This window comes from Ascaphus truei, chromosome 9, assembly GCF_040206685.1.
Source record: "Ascaphus truei isolate aAscTru1 chromosome 9, aAscTru1.hap1, whole genome shotgun sequence".
NCBI lineage: Eukaryota > Metazoa > Chordata > Amphibia > Anura > Ascaphidae > Ascaphus > Ascaphus truei.
The window spans coordinates 12,495,793-12,520,769 of record NC_134491.1 but is presented as its reverse complement, the minus strand read 5'-3'; the positions used below and the strand labels follow the sequence as shown (position 1 = coordinate 12,520,769).

Below are 24,977 nucleotides of genomic sequence, written 5' to 3'. Positions count from 1 at the left end.
TCGATTGCTCAGCTCTTTAAACCCCTGTCCCAAACATGACTCAGCGCTGGTACACACTTCTCCCCCGGCTCACGCTCACAACGCTCCCTTTTATTATACACAAAGTACCTCTCTTTTATGGTATTGCAGATTCGGTCCTCACTGTCACATGGAGGGAACACGCCTGCTGCTATCCCACTCTCAGGACCCCAAAACAAGCCAGTCCTGTTAACATTTCACAACTATTTATATCAAATAAGGTAACCCTTGGGTTGCCGGAGCAGTCAGGAATGCAACGCTTTACAGCAGGGGTCTCAACCTCAGTCCTCAAGGGCCACAAACAGGCCAGGTGTTATAGATATCCCTGCTTCAGCACAGGTGGCTCAATCAGTGGTTCAGTCTTTGACTGAGCCACCTGTGCTAAAGCAGGGATATCCATAAAAGCTGGCCTGTTTGTGGCCCCTGAGGACTGAGTTTGAGACCCCTGCTGTACAGTGACAATAGTAATAGTGGTAATAATAATTGTAATACTAGCAGTAATAATAGGAAAGATGAGGATGTTAGTAGTTTTCATAATGGTAATAAAAGTATCAGTAGTGATAACAGCAGTATTAATAGTAACAATAATGGTAATAGTGATGGTAACAATAGCAAGAGTAATAAAGGGTAGTAATAGTAATAAAAGCAGCATTAATGGTGCTAATACTCGAAGTAAAAAAAGTGATAGTAATAATAATGGTGGTAGAAGTAATATTAATAGAAGTCGTCTTTGTGATATTAGCAGTAATAATCATAGTACTAGCAGTAATAAAAGGAAGTAGTAACAGTGCACACAACTGGATTCCCGTCACCACCGGCCACGTTTGCGGATAGATCCGTGTCTCCGTGGCCACCTGATTGTGCATCTTTCAGGTGGCCGTATCACACCGGCCTGGCACTTTCTTTCTGAGAAGTCTGTTTATCTCGTGGCACGCGGTTTCCTGCTGTGGTTTGTGAGCTGAACACAGGGGGCATCATTAACCCCTTCACTCCCAGGTGGGCGTGCAATGCACGGCTGGCGTATGTTTATTAGTCTCCTGGCTGCAGAACTAGGACAAAAAAAAAGTCCTGGGTTATTTTTCCTTTGATACATTTGTTGTTATTTTATCACTGATTTAGAAGCCTGGAGAATTTGATATGAAAGTGTCTGTGTGTGTATCAGTGTGTGTGTCTGTGTGTGTGTGTATCATTGTGCATCATCATGTGTGTATCTGTGTGTGTGTGTCTGTGTGTATCATTGTGCATCATCATGTCTGCGTGTGTGTGTATTAGTGTGCATCATCATGTCTGCGTGTGTGTGTATTAGTGTGCATCATCATGTCTGCGTGTGTGTGTATTAGTGTGCATCATCATGTCTGCGTGTGTGTGTGTATTAGTGTGCATCATCATGTCTGCGTGTGTGTGTGTATTAGTGTGCATCATCATGTCTGCGTGTGTGTGTATTAGTGTGCATCATCATGTCTGCGTGTGTGTGTATTAGTGTGCATCATCATGTCTGTGTGTGTGTGTGTATTAGTGTGCATCATCATGTCTGCGTGTGTGTGTGTATTAGTGTGCATCATCATGTCTGCACGTATCAGTGTGTGTATGTGTATGTGTGTGTGTGTGTGTGTGTGTGTGTGTGTGTGTGTGTGTGTGTGTGTGTGTACAGGGGTTACATAGTATCAGCAGTGGGAATTAGGGACAGGCTGCAGCTGTTACAAAGATACTCTGTTGCTCTTTTCTAGAGCTGCAATAATACTTTGTGCCAGGTATTAATCTCATGGTAACAAATACTGCATCCTAATTGTACCACATGTCCCTCGGGCAGAACTACCATCACTTAATTAAAGTACCTGTGCAATTGATTGCCCAATAGTGAATTCAAGGCAGTGACGGGGTTATTTAAAGGCTCTGCCCGGGGTTCTTGTCTTGTATTTGTTAATGTAGCCATTTAATAGACTTCCTCGTCCTCGTTAATGTATTATCTTCTTCTTGTTTTCTCTTATAATTTTGCAATCCAAAAATATCAGCCTCCAAAATCATTGAAAGGGAGGACGGGTATGATGCCTTTTATTGGAACAACAAGTAGTAGATGTTACACGCTTTCCAACCTCTCGGGGTCCTTCTTCAGGTCCCACGCTGAGAGGTTGGAAAGCGTGTAACGTATCAACCACTTGTTTGTCCAATACAAGGTACCATACCCCCTCCTCCCTCTCCCTCCTGTGTTACTACATGGAAGAAAGGACCAAGACAGCGACCCACCCTTCTTTGCAGACGTTTGGCTGAAATTAAGATGGCAGCCATGTTCCCCATAGAAGTCAATGGGATAGGTGATACATGCTTATCTTGGCATTTCTACTGATGGGCGTACGGAAATTAGGAACACAATGCTGTGCATTTTTAGCAGTACTTCCATTCTAAGTGCGTTTCTCTTTCAGCAGTATTCTGTTTTTATGCGGTAGCATTAACCCCTTGGGTTCCAGAGGCACGTGCGTTGCGGGGTTGTGCAATATAGTGAGGGCAGAGCGAGGGCCCAGGCCGGAGATAGCAATCTGCAGCTCACTTCCTCCTTTGTTATGGGTGTAAGTATCCAGCGTACGGCACTACAGCCGGTCATGTGAGCAGGCTGTGACACATGCACGGAGTGTGACACATGCACGGAGTGTGATACCCCGACTGGCAGTGAGTGATCTTCTGACCCCCCCACTTACACACCCTGTGTAGGACTCCATTCTACAACTACCTTCTCCCGTCAGCCGGCAGCCCTGCCCGTTTATAGCTGGGGGGTGTAAGGGAGACCTGTCAGTCACAGGAGAACCCCAGAGTCGGCCAGGGCCTATGGGGAGGAAGGGGTGAGGGTGTGGGCCCAAACATTATATTTGAACCTCTTGTGTGTCCCAGGACACTGCACCCATCATCAGCTTCAATACTGACACCTGCTTGGCCACATATATCACACATGGTAGAGACTAGAGAGTTAGAGTGTAGGACAATTTCAGCCATATACTAGTGTGTGTGTGTGTGTGTGTGTGTATGTACAGTATTGGTGTGTGTCTGTATCACTGTGTGTGTGTATTATTGTGTTGGTGAATTTGTGCAGTGATTAAAGAGCATCAGGTGTTGGAACTAGGGGTGAGCAGCTACAAATGAAGGCGGTCACCATTAACCTCTTCTCTGCCACTGAGGTCGGCAACCCATTGCTCTGCATGTTACAATATCGCTCTGCGCATTATTACATTGCTCTGTGTTATTACATTGCTCTGCATGTTATTATATCATTCTGCGTGTTATATCTCTGCATGTTATTATATCTCTCTGCGCGTTATATCTCTGCATGTTATTATATATCTCTGTGAGTTATTATATTTCAGCATGTTATTATATCTCTCTGTGCATTATTATACAGCTCTGCATCTTATTATATCTCGCTGCGTGTTATTATATCTCTCTGCGTTTTATTATATCTCTGCGTGTTATTATATCTCTGCGTGTTATTATATCTCTGCGTGTTATTATATCTCTGCGTGTTATTATATCTCTGCATGTTATTATATCTCTGCATGTTATTATATCTCTCTGTGAGTTATTATATCTCTGCGTGTTATTATCTCTCTGAGTTATTATATCTCTCTGCGTGTTATTATCTCTCTGTGAGTTATTATATCTCTCTGCGTGTTATTATCTCTCTGTGAGTTATTATATCTCTCTGCGTGTTATTATCTCTCTGCGTGTTATTATTATATATCTCTCTGCGTGTTATCCTATCTCTCTGCGTGTTATCCTATCTCTCTGCGTGTTATCCTATATCTCTGCGCGTTATTATATCTCTCTGCGCGTTATTATATCTCTCTGCGCGTTATTATATCTCTGCGTGTTATTATATCTCTGCGCGTTATTGTATCTCTGCGTGTTATTATATCTCTGCGTGTTATTATATCTCTGCGCGTTACTGTATCTCTCTGCGCGTTATTGTATCTCTCTGCGCGTTATTGTTTCTCTCTGCACGTTATTATATCTCTGCGCGTTATTGTATCTCTCTGCGCGTTATTGTATCTCTCTGCGTGTTATTATATCTCTGCGCGTTATTGTTTCTCTGCGCGTTATTGTATCTCTGCGCGTTATTGTATCTCTCTGTGAGTTATTATATCTCTCTGCGTGTTATTATCTCTCTGCGTGTTATTATTATATATCTCTCTGCGTGTTATCCTATCTCTCTGCGTGTTATCCTATCTCTCTGCGTGTTATCCTATATCTCTGCGCGTTATTATATCTCTCTGCGTGTTATTATATCTCTCTGCGCGTTATTATATCTCTGCGTGTTATTATATCTCTGCGCGTTATTGTATCTCTCTGCGTGTTATTATATCTCTGCGTGTTATTATATCTCTGCGCGTTACTGTATCTCTCTGCGCGTTATTGTATCTCTCTGCGCGTTATTGTATCTCTCTGCGTGTTATTATATCTCTGCGCGTTATTGTATCTCTCTGCGCGTTATTGTATCTCTCTGCGTGTTATTATATCTCTGCGCGTTACTGTATCTCTCTGCGCGTTATTGTATCTCTCTGCGCGTTACTGTATCTCTCTGCGCGTTATTGTATCTCTGCGCGTTATTGTATCTCTCTGCGTGTTATTGTATCTCTCTGCGTGTTATTATATCTCTGCGCGTTATTGTATCTCTCTGCGCGTTATTATATCTCTGCGCGTTATTGTTTCTCTCTGCGCGTTATTATATCTCTGCGCGTTATTGTATCTCTCTGCGCGTTATTGTATCTCTCTGCGTGTTATTATATCTCTGCGCGTTATTGTATCTCTCTGCGCGTTATTGTATCTCTCTGCGCGTTATTATATCTCTGCGCGTTATTGTATCTCTCTGCGCGTTATTGTTTCTCTCTGCGCGTTATTGTATCTCTCTGCGCGTTATTGTATCTCTCTGCGCGTTATTGTTTCTCTCTGCGCGTTATTGTATCTCTGCGCGTTATTGTATCTCTCTGCGTGTTATTATATCTCTGCGCGTTATTGTATCTCTCTGCGCGTTATTGTATCTCTCTGCGTGTTATTATATCTCTGCGCGTTATTGTTTCTCTCTGCGCGTTATTATATCTCTCTGCGTGTTATTATATCTCTGCGCGTTATTATATCTCTCTGCGTGTTATTGTATCTCTCTGCGCGTTATTGTATCTCTGCGCGTTATTGTATCTCTGTGTGTTATTGTATCTCTCTGCGCGTTATTGTATCTCTGTGTGTTATTGTATCTCTCTGCGCGTTATTGTATCTCTGTGTGTTATTGTATCTCTCTGCGCGTTATTGTATATCTCTGCGCGTTATTATATATCTCTGCGTGTTATTGTATCTCTCTGCGCGTTATTGTATATCTCTGCGCGTTATTGTATATCTCTGCGCGTTATTATATATCTCTGCGTGTTATTGTACACCTTTCAGATACATTTATCTACCTTGGGGATGGTCAGGCCGGGTCTAGTGGCTGCGGGGGGCACGGCCGGGGCTGCAAGTTGGGCCCGACCCACAGCTAGAGCCCGGTGCCAAGAGAGGACCGGCAGCCAGATCTGGCCAGAGGTTGGGCCTAAGCGCCGGCCTTGCCCTACCCTCCCCCTCGCTCCCCCCCCCCCCCCCCGCAGCCACCGGGCCCGGGACACCTGTCCCGACTCTCCCCCCCTGTCGACAGCCCTGCAATCAGTTCAGGTGAATATTGGGCTGGTTTGTCATCATTTCTGCATGGAAAATGTTTCTGCACTCCGGCAGATAATGAAACAACAGGAGGGAGACTAATAAGGGATGTGACAGGTAAATAAACACCCAGCACAGTTCACAAGAGGACAGTGCACCTGCACAGGGGACTTATATTAACATAACAGCCACGCCTGACACTGCTTTTAAGCTGCAGCCACATCTAGAAGCAGCACTTGTGAATAGCTGTGTCATGTTTATCCTTTTCAGCACGGAAGGGGTTACATTTAGCTGAATAATGTATTTTTTCCCCCTGTAAGTTTGTATCCATTTCAGAAAGTTAGGCCTCGGGCCGCGCTGAGCCGCGCTCCTGCTCAAGCTGGTGTTTTTTTGTGTCCTGGCAGGCGAGGCAGTGGGCGGGACAGAGGCGTGGTGGGAGGCGGGGCTAGTCCCTTGTTCCCATTGGCTGTTTGCGGTCACGTGACTTGCCCTCCGCTCCTGTGAGCGCGAAAACTTAATTTAATATGGCGGCTGCAATTCAGCACGCGCCTGCTAAAGCCACACACATACAAGATGCAGGGGGTAAGTGTGCGGGCGCGGCTCAGCACGGTATTTTTTACTATGCCCGCGGCCTTAGTTTGTAAGCCAGGAGCGGCTAAGGCTGAGTCCGCTGTGCTGCTGACCGTGCTTGGCGCTTAGCACGGTGAAAACAATGACGTTTCATCTGTCCAGACACACTCACGTGGCGTGCGCGCGCCTGGGCCCTTACGCTCGCGGGTGCTAGCCGAGACGGATAAAATTGTGTTTCAGGTGCGCTGAAGGGTCACATGACCTCCTCAGCCAATCAGCGCCAGTCCCTGCTCGGCCACGGCCCCCGCTCACGCTTACAAAAACATTTGCCGGACAGCCGAACGCTCATGCTTGGAGAGTTGGTGAAGTCACCGTTCTCAAGCATGAGCGCGGTCAGCGGCACAGTGGACGCAGCCTAGCACCAACAGGTCAGGTTTTCAGGATATCCCTGCTTCAGCACAGGTGGCCCCGTCAAAGACTGAGCCAGTGATTAAGCCACCTGTGCTGAAGCAGGCTCTTCTGCTAAGCCACTATTTGAGCCACCTGTGCTGAAGCAGGGATATCCTTAAAATCTGACCTGTTGGTGGCCCTTGAGGACTGAATTTGGCCACCCCCGGTGTAAGCTGATATAGGGGAGGGGTTTGATTTCCGCGACCTCCGTCCCACTGTGTAAATCCCTGTGTTCCCCGAGCAGGACCGTGCCCCCCGAGCAGGACCGTGCCCCCCGAGCAGGACCGTGCCCCCCGAGCAGGACCGTGCCCAGGGCACAAGACCACCACTTCCCATTCCACGTGGCAGAGAAGTATCGGGACGCCTCACTCTGTGGGGGCTCCAATGTACGTTTGTACAGGAAGCTGACTTCATAACCGTGTCTGAGGACACGCATACATGCGAGCACATACATGCGAGCACATACATGTGAGCCTGTGCACTGGGTCTGCACACGTCATGTTTCCTTTCTTATAATTCTCCAGGTGAATAATGGGAGACGGAAGTTTTGCAATATCCTACACGTGTGTTCTTTAAAATAAATCGGTTCTGTAGTATTAGATAATACTGCTGTACCTTGTTTAATTCAACTCAAGGCCATTTTTAATGAGGTTTAATACACAGAGCATCCTGTGATTTTCTATAGCAGGTTTAGCACACCTCCCCAGCAGTGCAAGATCTTTGCAACACTTTCCTGTTTCTGATCATTTACTCCCAGCAGTTTGAGCAAACAATAGTCAATGTTACCTTAATAAAAGTATACATTGTAGCTGCTGAGTTACACTGACTGAAGGATTGATTGAAAGTGAAAGGCGGCCATTAAGTGAACCCGGGGAAGCACGATCTTTGCTGATCGATCACGGGAGAACAAATCCATTGACAGCTTAAGTTATTAGTTTTCAATAAAGTAATCAAAAGTTGTATATATTAAAACAATAATATATATATATATATTCATGTCGCTTGAACTGCCTCTTTAAAAAAACTGGAGGTCATAAGCGGTGTTCCTGCATTTCACGGCTCGTCGCCCACTGGGTGTCATTTTCTAAGGGGCTTTAAAGGTTTCAAGGGGGTTCAACGTTCCAATTTAAAAATAGCCATTTCTGTCCCGATATGTCTATTTGTTGCGCAAAGACTTGATTTACAACATGGTAATAAAATGCAGCTCTGGCAGCAAGATGTACAATGTGTTAATATACCCAATATAAAGAAGTATAGCAGGGATCTCCCGGGTGAGCACACATCACACCGAGGGGTGAGTGCTTACAGCTCCCGCCCGATGAGCAAAGTCTAACCTTCTCTGTGTAATTGTCCTGATAGGGAATAGCGCTGGCTCGCAGTACGCTCATTGCGGATTAGCTGGGATTGGAATCTCTAGCAGCAAATGACAAATCTTGATGCTCCGATACTTTTTAATGGACGGAGAAGAGAGATACCGACGCGACAGCCCTTGAAAAATCACATTTTGACGGCTTCCAGTTTCCGCGACGGCTCCGTCGCTTTGTCGCCATCGCGTGCACTATAAGCGCACGCGGCGGTGGCAATGTATTTGTTTTCGGGCGACGTCGCGTCGCCGGCACTATAAGCGCGGCCTTATGCATAAACCCAAAGCCATCGTTCTCACAGAAACATGGCTAACCCCTAAAACCGCCGATGCAAATATCGCCATTCAGGGATACTCCATTTCTAGGAGAGATAGACAAAGAGCGGAGGAGGGGTGTTATTTTACATTGCCGACATCTTACAATTTACACTGTTAAATTGCTCCCCAATCCCACCCTCTTTTGAAATCCTAGTTGGCAAAATCTACCTCCCCTTTTCTAAGCCCATCTTGGTTGCTGGCATCTACCGCCCCCCTAAAGCCCCTCTCCAGTCCCTGACTGATACCACCCAGTTTCTTGGATCCATTTCCTCTCTGAATGAGAAGAGTGAGCTGCTAGTTCTAGGGGATTTCAACTTCAAATGGCTCAACCCTAAAAACCACAAAATCCAGATACAACTCAGGTCACTTAACCTATCACAACTCATTTCCCAACCCACACGGACAAACCTGAAATCTCACAACCATTCCTTGCTAGACTGGAATCTCTCCTCAAATCCCAGCAGAATCCAATCCTCTGGCAGCCTTCCTCATATTTTCAGTGACCATGCAATAGTGTACTGTGTAAGGAAAATTATATCACCTCATTCAAGCCCTAAAGTTCTCCTCACTAGAACATTTAGAAACTTTAACCCACAACAGTTTCTGGATGACCTTACCAACTGCCCTTGGCACAGAATCGATTTAATTCCCGACCCTGATTCTGCGTTCGACTATTTCCAATCCGGGTTCTTAAAACTCTGCGATACCCATGCTCCACTACGCAAAATAAGGGTATGGGGGGCCCACCTTCATGGGTTACAACCGACCTTATTGCACTCTACCAGTTCAGGGATGCCTTGTGGAAAAGCTACAAAGTAACTGGCACTACCAAGGATCTCAATCACTACAGATGCCTGCGGAACATGTGCACAAGGCAAACAAGGCACGCAAAAGCACAATATTACTCTGACATTCTCCTCCAGAACACATCAAACCCAGCTAACTTCTGGAAGGTTATCAACAATATATTCCAGCCTTCTAGCCATCAACAACCAAGTAATATCACTAAGGGGGATATTTCTCTGACAAACCCCACTGACATTGCAAATGCATTCAATGATTACTTTGTGGGGTGTGCCACTAACTTATTAGCAAAACACAGCCCATACCACAAACCTGAATCTCATCCTGGGAGTACCCCTATAGTCCCACCCTCTCCCAACACTGCCCACAATTTTCAATTTGTCCCAGTATCCGAAGAGGAGATTACACATCCGCTCCTCAAATTAAAACTAAGCAGCCAATGTGGACCTGACTTACTGCAATCTAAGTTCCTAAAACTTGGTGCCCCAGCCATTGCCAAACCAATTGCTTCCATAGTCAACTCTATCCTGTCTGCAGGCCATATCCCTAAAACCCGGAAAACTGCCAGAGTTGTCCCAATCTTCAAAAGTGGGGACAAAAACACTGTCTCAAACTACAGGCCAATCTCTCTTCTCCCAATTCTATCCAAAGTCATGGAAAAATGTGTCCACTCCCAATTAAGCGATTACTACAGTATACCAAGACAAATTTCCCTAGCCAATTCCAATCTGGCTTTCGCCCCAAACAATCCACCGTAACTACCCTGCTAAAAGTTTGCAATGAAATCCATTGTGGAATGGAACGGGGTCAACTCAGGCTTTTGACACAGTTGATCATGTTATCTTGCTTAACAAACTCCAGTGCTCTGAAATAGGGAAGCATGCTTTAAACTGGTTTCAGTCCTACCTATCAGGTAGATCCCAACATGTGTCCATCTCAGGCTCTAACTCCAACCCCCTGGATATCACCTGTGGTGTCCCGCAAGGCTCTGTTCTGAGGCCCCTTCTCTTCTCAGTGTTCATTAATTATCTTCCCACAGCTTGTCAGGAAGCCTCAATACACATGTATGCAAATGACACAATCCTATATGCACACAGCCATAGCCTCTCCGACCTTGAACACATACTTCAATCTGACTTTTTGATACTTGAAAATTGGATTTCCCAAAACAAACTGTTTTTAAGCACTGACAAGACTGTAACAATGGTATTTGGGACCAAGGCTAAATTTCTAAAGCTTCCAATGACCACCCTAAGTCCTGTTACTAGTTTTAAATACTTGGGTATATGGTTTGACTCCCATTTAACATTCGGGGTGCACATTGATACCCTGACATCCAAAACCTATGCCAAACTAGGGGTACTTTACAGGAACAAATCCTCCCTAAGTCTCCTGGTCAGAAAGTGTATCGCACAGCAGATGCTAATGCCAATTATCGACTATGGGTACATAGTATACGGCTCGGCACCCCAAACCAACCTTAGCAAGCTTAACACCCTCTACAATTCAATATGCCGTTTAATTCTCCAATGCAAATACAACACACATCACTGCGGAATGCTCAAAGATCTAGATTGGTCATCACTTGAGTCTAGGCGCAAAGTTCACCTTTCCTGTCTTGCCTTCAAATACTTTCTGGGCAAGCTACCCATCTATCTGAACAAGCTCCTCACCCCTACCACATGCAGCACCTATCATCTGAGATCAGACTCCAGAAGACTGTTTATGGTCCCATGGTTCAGCAAAGTATCTGGCCGTTTCTCCTTCTCTTACCGTGCACCCCAAAACTGGAACAATCTACCAGAGACTCTCACAGACGCCACAGTCTAAGTTCTTTCAAAACTAAAGCTGTCTCACATTTTAATCTGGTCTGTAAATGTTACATACGCCTATAATATATATTATGTCTAACTGTGCATGCAATATATATATATATATATATATATATATATATGTATGTATACCCCGTGCACTTATGTAACTATGTATTGTAACCATGTATTATTTGTTATCTTAACTCTATGCCCAGGACATACCTGAAAATAACAAGTAACTCTCAATGTTTTGCTACTGGTAAAATATTTTATAAATAAAAAAATTGCTGCTGTGAAGCGCTATGTACATTAATGGCGCTATATAAATAAAGATATACATAAATACATGAGTAGTGAATAAATATGTCCCACAAGTATTATTTAATAGTAATTATTCTACATAATTTAACAATGTGAGTGTATTTATTTTATCACTCAGCAATATTACAATTATAGTATTTTGAATTCTATAAGCTGACTGAGTAAAGACACAGACTGACAACAACGACACTGAGTGTGAATTAGGGCAGGGGGGCGCAAACGTTTTTCCCTGCGCCCCCCTGCCGGCTGTCCCCTCACTCCTGCGCCCCCCCCCCCAACCCCAACTTACCCGCGCTCCGGCGTAATGACGTCACGTTGCCATAGCAACGGGACGTCACATGACCTCGCAGCGTCATTTTGCCGCCGCGTTGCCATGGCGACGCAGGGAGGAAGCCGCCGGAGCCACGGTAAGTTAGGTTTACAGAGGCCCTGCAGCTCCCCCGGCACTTAATTTAAGTGCCTTCGGGAAGCGCGCGGGGCCTCTGTAAACCCCGAATCCCCCCCCGTCGGTAGTGTCGCGCCCCCCAGTTTGCGCACCTCTGAAGCAGGGGAGCCTGGTTCAGTTCCCGGTGTCGGCTCCTTGTGACCTTGGGCAAGTCACTTTATCTCCCTGTGCCTCAGGCACCAAAAACAGATTGTAAGCTCCACAGGGCAGGGACCTGTGCCTGTAACAATCCTGTGTGCTGCGTACCGCGCACTATACTGTAACTGTGATGCGCTGTGTGTCCCATTGGGAGAAACGCGCCGTATGAAAGTTATAATTATTATATATTGCATTGATAGTGTATATATGGGAGTGCCGGCATTGCATTACTTGTGACACGCCCTTGCTTCTCCCCCAGTGCCGGTAGAATGGAGCATGTATACGGAGGGGGGCACAGTTACCCCGGCCCCGAGGAACTGGACGACGACGTCTTTTACCCGGAGGACTTCGGCTTTCCGGTTCAGCCATTGATTCCGTCGGCCGTGTTCACGCCCAGCCAGCCGTACACCTGTCTCCTGGGCCGGTTCCAGCTCTTCCCGCTGTCACACTGCTGCGGGCCGGGGTGTAGGGCCACGGAGTGTGAAGACAAGGCCACGCAGACCCTGGGGTCGCCCTCGCTCAGCCGTGACATCATGTTACCATGCGGGGTCACCGACTCCCCCCAGAGACTTTTCTATGGTAAGGAGACCTTCAACTAACTCTTTGGGGGAATCGTTTGGAGCCCCAACACCAGGGGTGGCCAACTCCAGTCCTCAAGTGCCACCAACGGGTCAGGTTTTCTGGGATATCCCCGCTTCAGCGCAGGTGGCTCAATCCGTGGCTCGGTTGAAGACTGAGCCACGGATTGAGCCATCTGCGTTGAAGCAGGCTCTTCGACTGAGCCACTGATTGAGCCACCGGTGCTGGGATAGCCTTAAAACCTGACCTGTTTGTGGCCCTTGATGACTGGAATTGGCCCCTCCTGACCTATGCAATCAGTTTGTGTCAGCACTAAATTCATGAGACCCGTTACATGAATCCCTTCCGCCTGGCGCTGGTCCATTGGGGGCGGATGTTACCGCCACGTTACTCCCGATGAATGCCGTGGATCCAAAGAGAATTCTTTCTGCGGAAACTTTCTCTGAGCAGCGGGAGCCCGGAGCCTTCCTGTGCCCCGTATTGTATGACGTATCTGCTTAGAAATGGAACTGGTTCTATTCAGTGGGTGTGTACATCAGGGCTCACCAACTCCAGTCCTCAAGAGCTACCAACAGGACAGGTTTTCAGGATATCCCTGCTTCAGCACAGGTGGCTCAATCATTGGCTTAGTCAATGACTCAATAGCCTAGGCGTGGCCCACTGCCGTTCGAAAGGGCCAGTAACAGGTCAGGTTTTCAGGATATCCCTGCTTCGGCACAGGTGGCTCAATCAGTGGCTCGGTCGAAGACTGAGCCGCTGATTGAGCCACCTGTGCTGAAGCAGGGATATCCTAAAAACCTGCCTTGTTGGTAGCTCTTGAGGACTGGAGTTGGCCCCCACTGGTATAAATTAAATGGTGCGGGATCGCGGCAGGCGTCTGTCTCCATGTGTAATAACGCCTTTGACATTTCTATAGTAATGGAGTGAGAACATCAACCTCAATTGATTTATGCCACTTATCAGCCTCGGAGAAGAAGTGGCTCAGTGAGTAACGACACTGACTGGCACTGAGTTTGAAGCAGGGGAACCTGGTTCAATTCCCGGTGTCGGCTCCTTGTGACCTTGGGCAAGTCACTTTATCTCCCTGTGTCTCAGGCACAAAAACATAGATTGTAAGCTCCACGGGGCAGGGACCTGTGCCTGCAAAGATGTCTCTGTAAAGCGCTATGTAAAACTAGCAGCGCTATACAAGAACATGCTATTATTATTATTATTGTATTGTATGTCTTTATTTATATAGCGCCATTAATGTACATAGCGCTTCACAGTAGTAATACATGTGGTAATCAAATAAATAACAGATAATATAAATAACAGATCATGGGAATAAGTGCTTTAGACATAAAAGTAACATTAAGGAAGAGGAGTCCCTGCCCCGAGGAGCTTACAGTCTAATTGGTAGGTAGGGAGACCGTACAGAGACAGTAGGAGGGAGTTCTGGTAAGTGCGTCTGCAGGGGGCCAAGCTTTATGTATCATGTGTTCAGAATATCTACAGTGCTATTCATATGCTTCTTTAAGCAAGTGTGTCTTAAGGTGGGTCTTAAAGGTGGATAGAGTGGGTGCTAGTCGGGTACTGAGGGGAAGGGCATTCCAGAGGTTTGGGGCAGTCAGTGAAAAAGGTTTAAGGCGGGAGAGGGCTTTAGATACAAAGGGGGTAGAGAGAAGACATCCTTGAGAAGAATGCAAGAGTCTGGATGGTGCATAACGAGAAATTAGGGCTGAGATCTAAGGAGGGGCAGAAGAGTGTAAAGCTTTAATAGTGAGGAGAAGAATGGAGTGTGAGATGCAGGATTTGATCGGAAGCCAGGAGAGGGATTTCATGAGGGGAGATGCTGAGACAGATCTAGGAAAGAGTAGCGTGACTCTGGCAGCAGCGTTTAGGATAGATTGTAGGGAAGACAGGTGAGAGGCAGGATGGCCGAACAGCAAGAGGTTACAGTAATCAAGACGGGAGAGAATGAGGGCCTGAGTCAGAGTTTTAGCAGTCGAGCAACAGAGGAAAGGGCGTATCTTTGTTATATTGCGGAGGAAAAAGCGACAAGTTTTAGAAATGTTTTGAATGTGAGGGGCGAATGTGAGAGAGGAGTCGAGTGTGACCCCTAGGCAGCGTGCTTGGGCTAGTGGGTGAATGATCGTAGTTCCAACAGTAATGTGGAAGGAGGTAGCAGGGCCAGGTTTGGGAGGGAGTATGAGGAGCTCTGTTTTAGCCATGTTGAGTTTAAGGCGGCATAGGGCCATCCAGGATGATATAGCAGAGAGACATTCAGAAACTTTGGTTTGTACAGCAGGTGTAAGGTCAGGTGTTGAAAAGTATATTTGTGTGTCGTCAGCATAGAGGTTATAATTAAACCCAATAGATGTTATTAGGTCACCTAGAGAGAGTGTGTACAGAGAAAAGAGAAGAGGTCCCAGGACAGAGCCCTGGGGTACCCCCACAGAGAGATCAATAGAGGAGGAGGAGGTGTTAGCAGAAGAGACACTGAAAGTACGATGGGAGAGGTAGGATGAGATCCAGGATAGAGCTTTCTTCCGAATACCAAGAGTATGGAGAATATAAAGGAGAAGAGGGTGGTCCACGGTGTCAAATGCTGCAGAGAGGTCGAGTAATATGAGCAGAGTGTAATGACCTCTGTCTTTGGCAGCATGGAGGCCTGTCAGTTATTTTAGTGAGGGCTGTTTCCGTAGAGTGAGCAGTGCGGAAGCCAGATTGTAGAGGGTCTAGGAGAGAATAGGTGTTGAGAAAATGGAGCAATCGAGAGAATACAAGACGATCAAGGAGTTTAGAGGCAAAAGGCAGGAGGGAGACAGGTCGGTAGTTAGAAAGACAGGTAGGGTCAAGCTTGCTGTTTTTGAGTAATGGAATGACTGTTGCATGTTTGAAGGAGGATGGAAAGGTTCCAGAGCAGAGGGAGGAGTTAAAAATGTGTGTGAGCGTAGGGATTATAGTAGGAGCAATAGGTTTTAGGAGATGGGAGGGAATGGGGTCAAGAGGGCAAGTGGTTGAGGGAGACACATCAACAGCGACACATCCTCCTCTGAGACAGTGGAAAAAGAGTCAAGGAAGGCAGGAGGAGAGTTAGGAAGAGGTGTAGGATGGGAGGAAGAAACAGAGGGGATGTTTTGACGTATGGATTCCACCTTTTCCTTAAAATAGTCAGCAAAGTCTTGAGCGGAGATGGAGGAAGGAAAGGCAGCTGAGGGTGGTTTGAGTAGAGTATCAAAGACAGAGAACAGTCGGCGTGGGTTAGACTTGTGCATGTTGATTAGAGTAGAAAAGTAGGCTTGTTTAGCTTGCTAGAGGTCAGAGTTGAAACAGGATAGCATAAATTTGTTGTGAAGGAAGTCTGCGAGAGTGTGAGATTTCCTCCAGAGGCGTTCAGAGAAACGAATGGAGGAGCGCAGCATGCGCGTGTGGGAATTTAGCCAGGGTCTAGGGTTAGAAGGGTGAGGGCGGCAGAGAGAAAGCGGGGCATGTAGATCAAGAGACGAGGACAAGACAGAGTTGTAGTTCCTGACCAGGTTGTCAGGGTCTGTAGCAGGGCTGAGAGAGGAGAGGGAGAAGCGTAAAGTGGACTCAAAGTCAGGTAAGTGAATAGAGCGCAGGTTTCTGCAGAACCGGGGGGTAGATGGAGGTGGAGAAGGGGAGAAGCGAGATGAGATGATGTCAGAGAGAGGAAATGGAGAAATCTGAGAGAGAGAAGTTTTTAGTGAAAACCAGGTCTAAGTAGTGGCCATCCTTGTGGGTGCTGGCTGCAGTCCACTGTTGAAGGCCAAAAGAAGAGGTTAGAGAAAGAAAGCGGGAAGCCCAAGGGAGAGAGGGGTCATCAATGTGGCAGTTGAAGTCCCAGAGGAGAAGAACAGGGGAGTCTGAGGAGAGAAAGAAAGAGAGCCAGGATTCAAAGTGAGAGAGAAAGGCAGAAGGGGGTTGAGTAGAGGTAGGTGGGCGATAGATGACCGCCACATGGACAGGGAGAAGAGAGAAGATCTGGACAGTGTGAGCCTCAAAGGAGGGAAAAGCAAGAGATGAAGGAATAGGAAGGGTTCGGTAACGGCAGAGAGAGGAGAGCAGGAGCCCCACGCCTCCACCCCTGCCATCCGTGCGCGGAGTGTGGGAGAAGGAAAGGCCTCCATAGGAGAGGGCAGCTTCCAGAGCAGTGTCAGACTGAGTGAGCCAGGTCTCAGTTATAGCAAATAGGAGCAGAGAGTGAGAGAGAAAGAAGTCATGTACAGAGAGGAACTTGTTAGAAAGGGAGCGAGCATTCCAAAGGGCACAGTAGAAAGGGAGAGAGGAGGGAGGGTGGCAGGGGATGGGTATGAGGTTGGAGGGGTTGACACCAGAAGGAGTAGAGGTTGCAATTGGCAGACGAGGACGAGCGCTTGTAGAAATAAGGCAAGGATTGGGAGAGATATCCCCAGAAGCAAGGAGGAGAAGCATGGATAGAAAGAATGTGTGAGGATGATTTGTAGGGGTGTTTTTTAGTGCAGGGGATATAGCTGTGTGGTGTCAGAGGACGCAGGTAAGAAAGGAGTTCATGTGAACTGAGAAGTGGGGAAGGAAGGAGAGATGGAGATATATGAATAGAGTTAGAGACATACTGAGGCTGGTAAAAAGAAGTGCATAATTTGAGAAGAAGTGAACACACAGCAAATATAAATGGTAAAGGCAGCATCACAGCAATAATGATGCAGTCTGGTATTGATGATATCCTCCTTTCCAGCGTAGTTCAAATGCAGGAATCAGGGCCAGATGGGGTGTCCACTTCTTCTTCACATCTTTTGAACTTCCTTTTAATCTTGAGTTGTTCAGTAGTCCTGCCACTTATAATGGGCCACTTTGAATATGGGCTACAGGCAGCATAAGGCTGTTCTATCTGGGGTTATATAGGCCTAAAAAGTCACCTGACAGTGTGGTTCTGTCTGCTTAATTAGCACATCTGAGGCACATTCAAACAGATGGTTTTCTACACAGGGTGTTCCCTGCCTAGGTATCAACACTTAATTTGATTAGGGGTAGACAGAAAACAACATTCAAATATGGTTTTTACCTAGCATTGGGTCACTTGCATATATGTAATACACACAGCAAAGGCTTCAATGAGGATATAGAGATGGTTTTTACCTAGCATTGGGTCACTTGCATATATGTAATACACACAGCAAAGGCTTCAATGAGGATATAGAGATGGTTTTTACCTGAGGAGAGAAGAAGGATAAGATCCATTAGGTTAAGAGTTCCTTCCTTTTAAACTTGAGTTGTTCAGTAGTCCTGCCACTTATAATGGGCCACTTTGAATATGGGCGTTCTATGGAAAGATAATGTGCCCCGCCCTCCCTCCCCCAGATATAATGTGCCCCGCCCTCCCTCCCCCAGATATAATGTGCCCGCCCTCCCTCCCCCAGATATAATGTGCCCCGCCCTCCCTCCCCCAGATATAATGTGCCCCGCCCTCCCTCCCCCAGATATAATGTGCCCCGCCCTCCCTCCCCCAGATATAATGTGCCCCGCCCTCCCTCCCCCAGATATAATGTGCCCCGCCCTCCCTCCCCCAGATATAATGTGCCCGCCCTCCCTCCCCCAGATATAATGTGCCCCGCCCTCCCTCCCCCAGATATAATGTGCCCCGCCCTCCCTCCCCCAGATATAATGTGCCCGCCCTCCCTCCCCCAGATATAATGTGCCCCGCCCTCCCTCCCCCAGATATAATGTGCCCCGCCCTCCCTCCCCTAGATATAATGTGCCCCGCCCTCCCTCCCCTAGATATAATGTGCCCCGCCCTCCCTCCCCCAGATATAATGTGCCCCGCCCTCCCTCCCCCAGATATAATGTGCCCCGCCCTCCCTCCCCCAGATATAATGTGCCCCGCCCTCCCTCCCCCAGATATAATGTGCCCGCCCTCCCTCCCCCAGATATAATGTGCCCCGCCCTCCCTCCCCCAGATATAATGTGCCCCGCCCTCCCTCCCCTAGATATAATGTGTCCCCGCCCTCCCTCCCCCAGATATAATGTGCCCCGCCCTCCCTCCCCCAGATATAATGTGCCCCGCCCTCCCTCCCCCAGATATAATGTGCCCCGCTCTCCCTCCCTCCCAGATATAATGTGCCCCGCCCTCCCCCCCAGATATAATGTGCCCCGCCCTCCCTCCCCCAGATATAATGTGCCCGCCCTCCCTCCCCCAGATATAATGTGCCCCGCCCTCCCTCCCCCAGATATAATGTATCCCCGCCCTCCCTCCCCAGATATAATGTGCCCCGCCCTCCCCCAGATATAATGTGCCCCGCCCTCCCCCAGATATAATGTGCCCCGCCCTCCCCCAGATATAACGTGCCCCGCCCTCCCTCCCCCCCAGATATAACGTGCCCCGCCCTCCCTCCCCCAGATATAACGTGCCCCGCCCTCCCTCCCCCAGATATAACGTGCCCCGCCCTCCCTCCCCCAGATATAATGTATCCCCGCCCTCCCTCCCCCAGATATAATGTGCCCCGCCCTCCCCCAGATATAATGTGCCCCGCCCTCCCCCAGATATAATGTGCCCCGCCCTCCCCCAGATATAACGTGCCTCGCCCTCCCTCCCCCCCAGATATAACGTGCCCCGCCCTCCCTCCCCCAGATATAACGTGCCCCGCCCTCCCTCCCCAAGATATAACGTTCCCCGCCCTCCCTCCCCCCCCCCAGATATAACGTGCTCCGCCCTCCCTCCCCAAGATATAACGTGCCCCGCCCTCCCTCCCCCCCCAGATATAACGTGCCCCGCCCTCCCTCCCCCCCAGATATAACGTGCCCCGCCCTCCCTCCCCAGATATAACGTGCCCCGCCCTCCTCCCTCCCTCCCTCCCCCATATATAACGTGATGACTGGAGTTGGCTATTGAGTCATCGACTGAGCCACCTGTGCTGAAGCAGGGATATCCCTAATACCTGGCTTGATGGTAGCCCTTGAGGACTGGAGTTGCCCACCCCTGATATACACTGATACCACACTTACAGCAGCCCCCATCTATTATATGTTTAACCCCTTTGCTGCCGGGGGGGGGGGGTGGAACCTCTGGAACTCTCTTCCCCTCACTACCTGTCACGCTCCCTCCATCTGTAGCACCCACCTGAAAAGTCACCTTTACAAGGAAGTATTCTCATAGTGTCGTTAAATGACAACATGACCCACAGCGCACGCACGCACGCAACCTCTGACCTTTGCCCTATAAACTTTGCTCTTCCATGTACTCTGTCTCCCAATACACCAGCTAGATTGTAAGCTCTCATGGGCAGAATCCTTCCTCCAATGTTTCCTTTTATATATCACACTCCCCTCTCTTACTCTCTCACCCCTCTTTCACTCTTCCCTCTCTCACTTCGCCCTCTCTTTCATTCACCCCCCCCCCCCTCACACTCCCCCACCCCTCACACTCCCCCACTCTCCCTTACTCCCCCCACTCTCTCACTGCCCTCTCTCACTTTACCTCTCCCCTCTCTCTTACTCTCTCACCCCTCTTTCACTCTTACCTCTCTCACTTCGCCCTCTCTTTCATTCCCCCCTCTCTGACTCCCCCACCTCCCACTCTCTCATTCCCCCCTCTCTGACTCCCCCCACCTCCCATTCTCTCATCCCCCCCCTCTCTGACTCCCCCACCTCCCATTCTCTCATTCCCCCCCTCTCTGACTCCCCCACCTCCCATTCTCTCATCCCCCCCCTCTCTGACTCCCCCACCTCCCACTCTCTCACCCCCCCCCCACCTCCCACTCTCTCACCCCCCCTCTCTGATTCCCCCGCTCTCCCTTACCCCCCCCCTCTCTCACTGCCCTCTCTCACTTTACCTCTCCCCCCTCTCATTCTCTCTCCACTCCCCCCCTCCTCTATTTCCGGGACGGGACCCCTCGGCTGCTGGGCCCGGTAGGAACCTGTTGGGTTTACCTGGATGTGGTTGCAGCTAGACATGACTGAACTCCCTGACCCACACTCCTGAGAAGGACAAACATATACATTAACTAAATCATTTAGCATATTGGGTGCAGAATGGGGGAACGTGCCACAGCCAATCCCGGCCGGCCGTCTCACCGCTAAGGTAAGTTATTAAGGGGTTAACTTTTGGGAGTTTGAGGGTAAGGGGGGCGGGGGGTTAAGGTGTTTAGGGGATAGGGTAAGAGGTTGAGCTTATGGAGTTTTAGGGTCAGTGGTTAAGGCTAGGGGGGTTAGGGGTTGAGGTAAGGGTTTTGGGTAATTTATTTATTTATAAAATATTTTACCAGGAAGTAATACACTGAGAGTTACCTCTCGTTTTCAAGTATGTCCTGGGCACAGAGTAAAACAAATAATACATGGTTACAAGTACAGTTACATAAATGAACAAGGTGTGCATTATATACAAGACATTGCGTGCACAGTTAAAGAAAATATATATTATGGGCGTATGAAACAGTTACAGACCAGGTTAAAGTGTGAGACAGCCTTAGATTTGAAAGAACTTAAACTGGTGGTGGATGTGAGAGTCTCTGGTAGGTTGTTCCAGTTTTGGGGTGCACGGTAGGAGAAGGAGGAACGTCCGGATACTTTGTTGAGCCTTGGGACCATGAATAGTCTTTTGGAGTCTGATCTCAGGTGATAGGTGCTGCATGTGGTAGGGGTGAGGAGCTTGTTCAGGTAGCTGGGTAGCTTGCCCAGAAAGTATTTGAGGGTGAGACAGGAAAGGTGAACTTTGCGCCTAGACTCTAGTGTTGACCAATCTAGTTCTTTGAGCATTTCGCACTGATGTGTGTTATAGTTGCATTGGAGAACAAAACGACAAATTGAATTGTAGAGGGTGTCAAGTTTGCTAAGGTGGGTTTGAGGTGCCGAGCCGTATACTATGTCTCCATAGTCAATAATTGGCATTAGCATCTGCTGTGCAATACGCTTTCTGACCAGGAGACTTAGGGAGGATTTGTTCCTGTAAAGTACCCCTAGTTTGGCATAGGTCTTGGTTGTCAGGGTATCAATGTGCATCCTGTATGTTAAGTGGGAGTCAAACCATAAGTCCAGGTATTTAAAACTAGTGACAGGTGTTAGGGTGGTGTTAGCGTTGGTTCTAATCAGGAGCTCAGTCACTGGAAGCTTTACAAATTTAGTCTTGGTCCCAAATACCATTGTTACAGTCTTGTCAGTGTTTAAAAACAGTTTGTTTTGGGAAATCCAGTTTTCGAGTCTCAAAAAGTCAGACTGAAGTATGTGTTGAAGGTCAGAGAGGCTATGGCTGTGTGCATATAGGATTGTGTCATCTGCATACATGTGTATTGAGGCTTCCTGACTAGCTGTGGGGAGATCATTGATGAACACTGAGAAGAGTAGGGGCCCCAGAACAGAGCCTTGCGGGACACCACAGGTGATATCCAGGGGTTGGAGTTAGAGCCTGAGATGGACACATGTTGGGATCTACCTGATAGGTAGGACTGAAACCAGTTTAAAGCATGTTTCCCTATTCCAGAGCTCTGGAGTTTGTTAAGCAGGATAGCATGATCAACAGTATCAAAAGCCTTTGCAAAATCTAGGAATACTGCACCAGTGAGTTGTCCCCGTTCCATTCCACACTGGATTTCATTGCAAACTTTTAGCAGGGTAGTTACGGTGGAGTGTTTGGGACGAAACCCAGACTGGAATTGGCTAGGGAACTTAGGGTAAGGGGTTAAAGTTTTTAGGGTGAAGATTAGAGTTCGCATTAGGGGTTAAGGTAAGGGTTTAGGGTAAGGGGTTAAGGTTTCTGGGGTCAGGTTAGGGGGATAGGGTAAGGTGTTGATGTTATGGGGTTTAGGCTAAGGTGTTAAGGATTTTAGGGTGAAGATTAGTGTTGGCATTAGGGGTTAGGTTGGGGTTTTTGGGTAGGGGGATAGCGGGTTGCCTTTGCAGGAGGACGGCCAGTGGCTGATCTCTGGCGGTGAGCTGGCCACGGCGAGTTGTCCTAGACGGTACTGTATGTGCGTAGTGCCCACGTTTACGTCCTAGTATTTTATTTAACGTAATGTGCCGTGTTTCTCCTGTCTCGTAGTGCCACGGATACAGCCTGTGCTGCGGAAAAGGAATGTTTTTTGATGTAGTATCACAATCGAGGCCCAGATCCACTAAACGGTGCTACGCTCTCCCATTAAATGATTCGGAGCCGAGGCATGGATGGGCCAACTCCCGTCCTCAGGGGCCACCAACAGGCCAGGTATTAGGGATATCCCTGCTTCAGCACAGGTGGCTCAATCAGTGGCTCAGTCAAAAACTGAGCCACTGATTGAGCCACCTGTGCTGAAGCAGAGACTTATTGAGCCACCTGTGCTGAAGCAGAGACTTATTGAGCCACCTGTGCTGAAGCAGAGACTGAGCCACATATGTTGATGCAGGGACTGATTGAGCCACTTGTGCTGAAGCAGGGATATCCTTAAAACCGACCTGTTGGTGGCCCTTGAGGACGGGAGTTGGCCTCCCCTGACCTAGCCCGTCTCTCATTGCATAGTAACCATTTGTACAATGCCATTTCTTTCTCCGTCAACGCATCTGCCAGAGGTGACCTTAACCCTTTCCCTGCCAGAAGCTCCATATGCATTGCAGGCCTCTGGCAGTGAAGCATTAACCCACTTGCTTAGATTGTAAGCTCTCCGGGGCAGGGATTTCCTTTCCTTTGGTCTGATTTTGTTTGTTGCATTTATTGCATTATAATTCCCTGTTCTGTATTTGTCCCTTTTGTGAAGCGCCGAGTACACAGTGGGCGCTGTGTAAATAATAGAGCTGTACATACAGTGCTGCCGGTCTGCGTCCCGGTGTGTATAAGAACCAGGGCGGCTTATTTGACGGTTGTGGGGTGTCTGTGTCTTGCAGGGAACGCCGGGCACCTCCTGCACCTCCCCGCGAGTTTGCCTGTACGTTGGCGAGAAGACGCAGCGCACGGGAGACGGGAGCAGAGCGCGGGGCGTCGGATTGCACGCAAACTGCAGTGTATCGGAGATCAGTTTCACCGTCTTCAACTACAGAGGGTAATAAGTAACCCTTTTCTCCACCGGGAGGTTACGGGAGGGATTGGTGTTGCTCCCGTTTTTTCTCAGTCGTTAAATTGGCACTCTTCCCCTCTCACCCCTTCCCCACTCCCCCTTTTCCCCCTTCTCCCTCTTTCCCCTTCCTTCCTCCCCCCTCTTTCCCCTTCCCCCCACATCTCCACTCCCCCACCTCTCCACTCCCCCCACCTCTCCACTCCCCTATCCCCCACCTCTCTCACCTTCCCCCTCACTCCCTCCTCCTCCCCTTTTTTCCCTTCCCTCCTCCCCCCTCTTCTCCCTCCCTCTCTCTCCCTTTCCCCCCTTCCCCACCTCTCTCCACTTCCCGCTCGCCTTCCCCCCCTCTCTCCTTCCCCCCCTGCTCCCCTCCCCCCTCTCTCCTTCCCCCTCCTGCTCCCCTCCCCCCCCTCTCTCCTTCCCCCCCTCCCCTTTTACTTTCAAGTTACATGTTACACACCCTTTTTAAAAGTATTACGTTGTATTTATGTTGGGGATCAATTTGCGAGGGAGCTCCCTAACGCCTCTCTCTATTCCTACTATTTTATAATTATTAAGGTTATGGTGGGTAAAAAAAGTGACAAAAACCCTCCACAGTAAAGCATAAAGCAACTGTAAATATTACTGTATGCTCATCTGCATGTCTTAGACAGGTCTGCAACCCTGTCTTTCCCCATTATCGCCCAGCATACAGCGCTTCCACTGCAGCAAGGGATTCTGGGAAATGACATGCAAATGAGCACTCAGTGCCACCTTTTGTCTCAAGCTCGATTTGCTTGTGTAATACGAGCTTGAGACAAAAGGTGGCACTGAGTGCTCATTTGCATGTCATTTCCCAGAATCCCTTGCTGCAGTGGAAGCGCTGTATTCTGGGCGATAATGGGGAAAGACAGGGTTGCAGACCTGTCTAAGACATGCAAATGAGCATACAGTAATATTTACTTCTTACTATGTTATACATATAGCATACAGCAAATGAAAATATCCCATGTGAGCACGTTGACGTCTCACACAGGCCTGCCGCCCTGCATGCACTTCACCATTCTTTCCTAGCATACAGTGCTTCCACTGCAGCAAGGGATTCTGGGAAGTGACATGCAAATGAGCACACAATGTCACTATGGCACCAACAAATCCCACAGCGCAGTACAATGTGGGGGCATCAAAATAGACGTTCAAACATAATGAAACGATCGGTAATTAGGTCCCTGGTCCGAGAAGCTGACAATCTAAAAGACCACATTGCGGAATAGTCGTTTTCAGCTGATAATGATAACGCCAAAGCCAACACATTTCTAGAAGGTTCCAGGAGGACAACGACTCAGCGATATATGGGAACTGGGAGCTTCTCTCAAAAGGTCCTTTGTGACCCTTTATTTAAAAGGAAACATACTAATCATTCCCTATTAGTTAGTGCAGGGGACTCAACTCCAGTCCTCAAGACCCCCCAACAGGTCAGGTTTTCAGGATATCCCTGCATCAGCACAGGTACC

The 24,977-nt window shown here is 48.2% G+C and overlaps 1 protein-coding gene across 5 annotated transcripts in view; it reads left to right on the top strand.

Moving 5' to 3' along the window:
• BMF (Bcl2 modifying factor) overlaps positions 1-24,977 on the top strand; it is a 75,927-nt gene that overhangs the window by 26,923 nt on the left and 24,027 nt on the right. For 4 of the 5 annotated variants that reach the window (XM_075613364.1, XM_075613369.1, XM_075613366.1 and 1 more), the window contains 2 exons: positions 12,168-12,487; positions 23,315-23,469. In XM_075613364.1, coding sequence (XP_075469479.1) covers positions 12,168-12,487; positions 23,315-23,469 — 475 coding nt within the window. Of the gene's footprint in view, positions 1-2,582; positions 2,683-12,167; positions 12,488-23,314; positions 23,470-24,977 lie in introns of those variants that run through there. The other variant, XM_075613368.1, reaches the window with a different exon arrangement.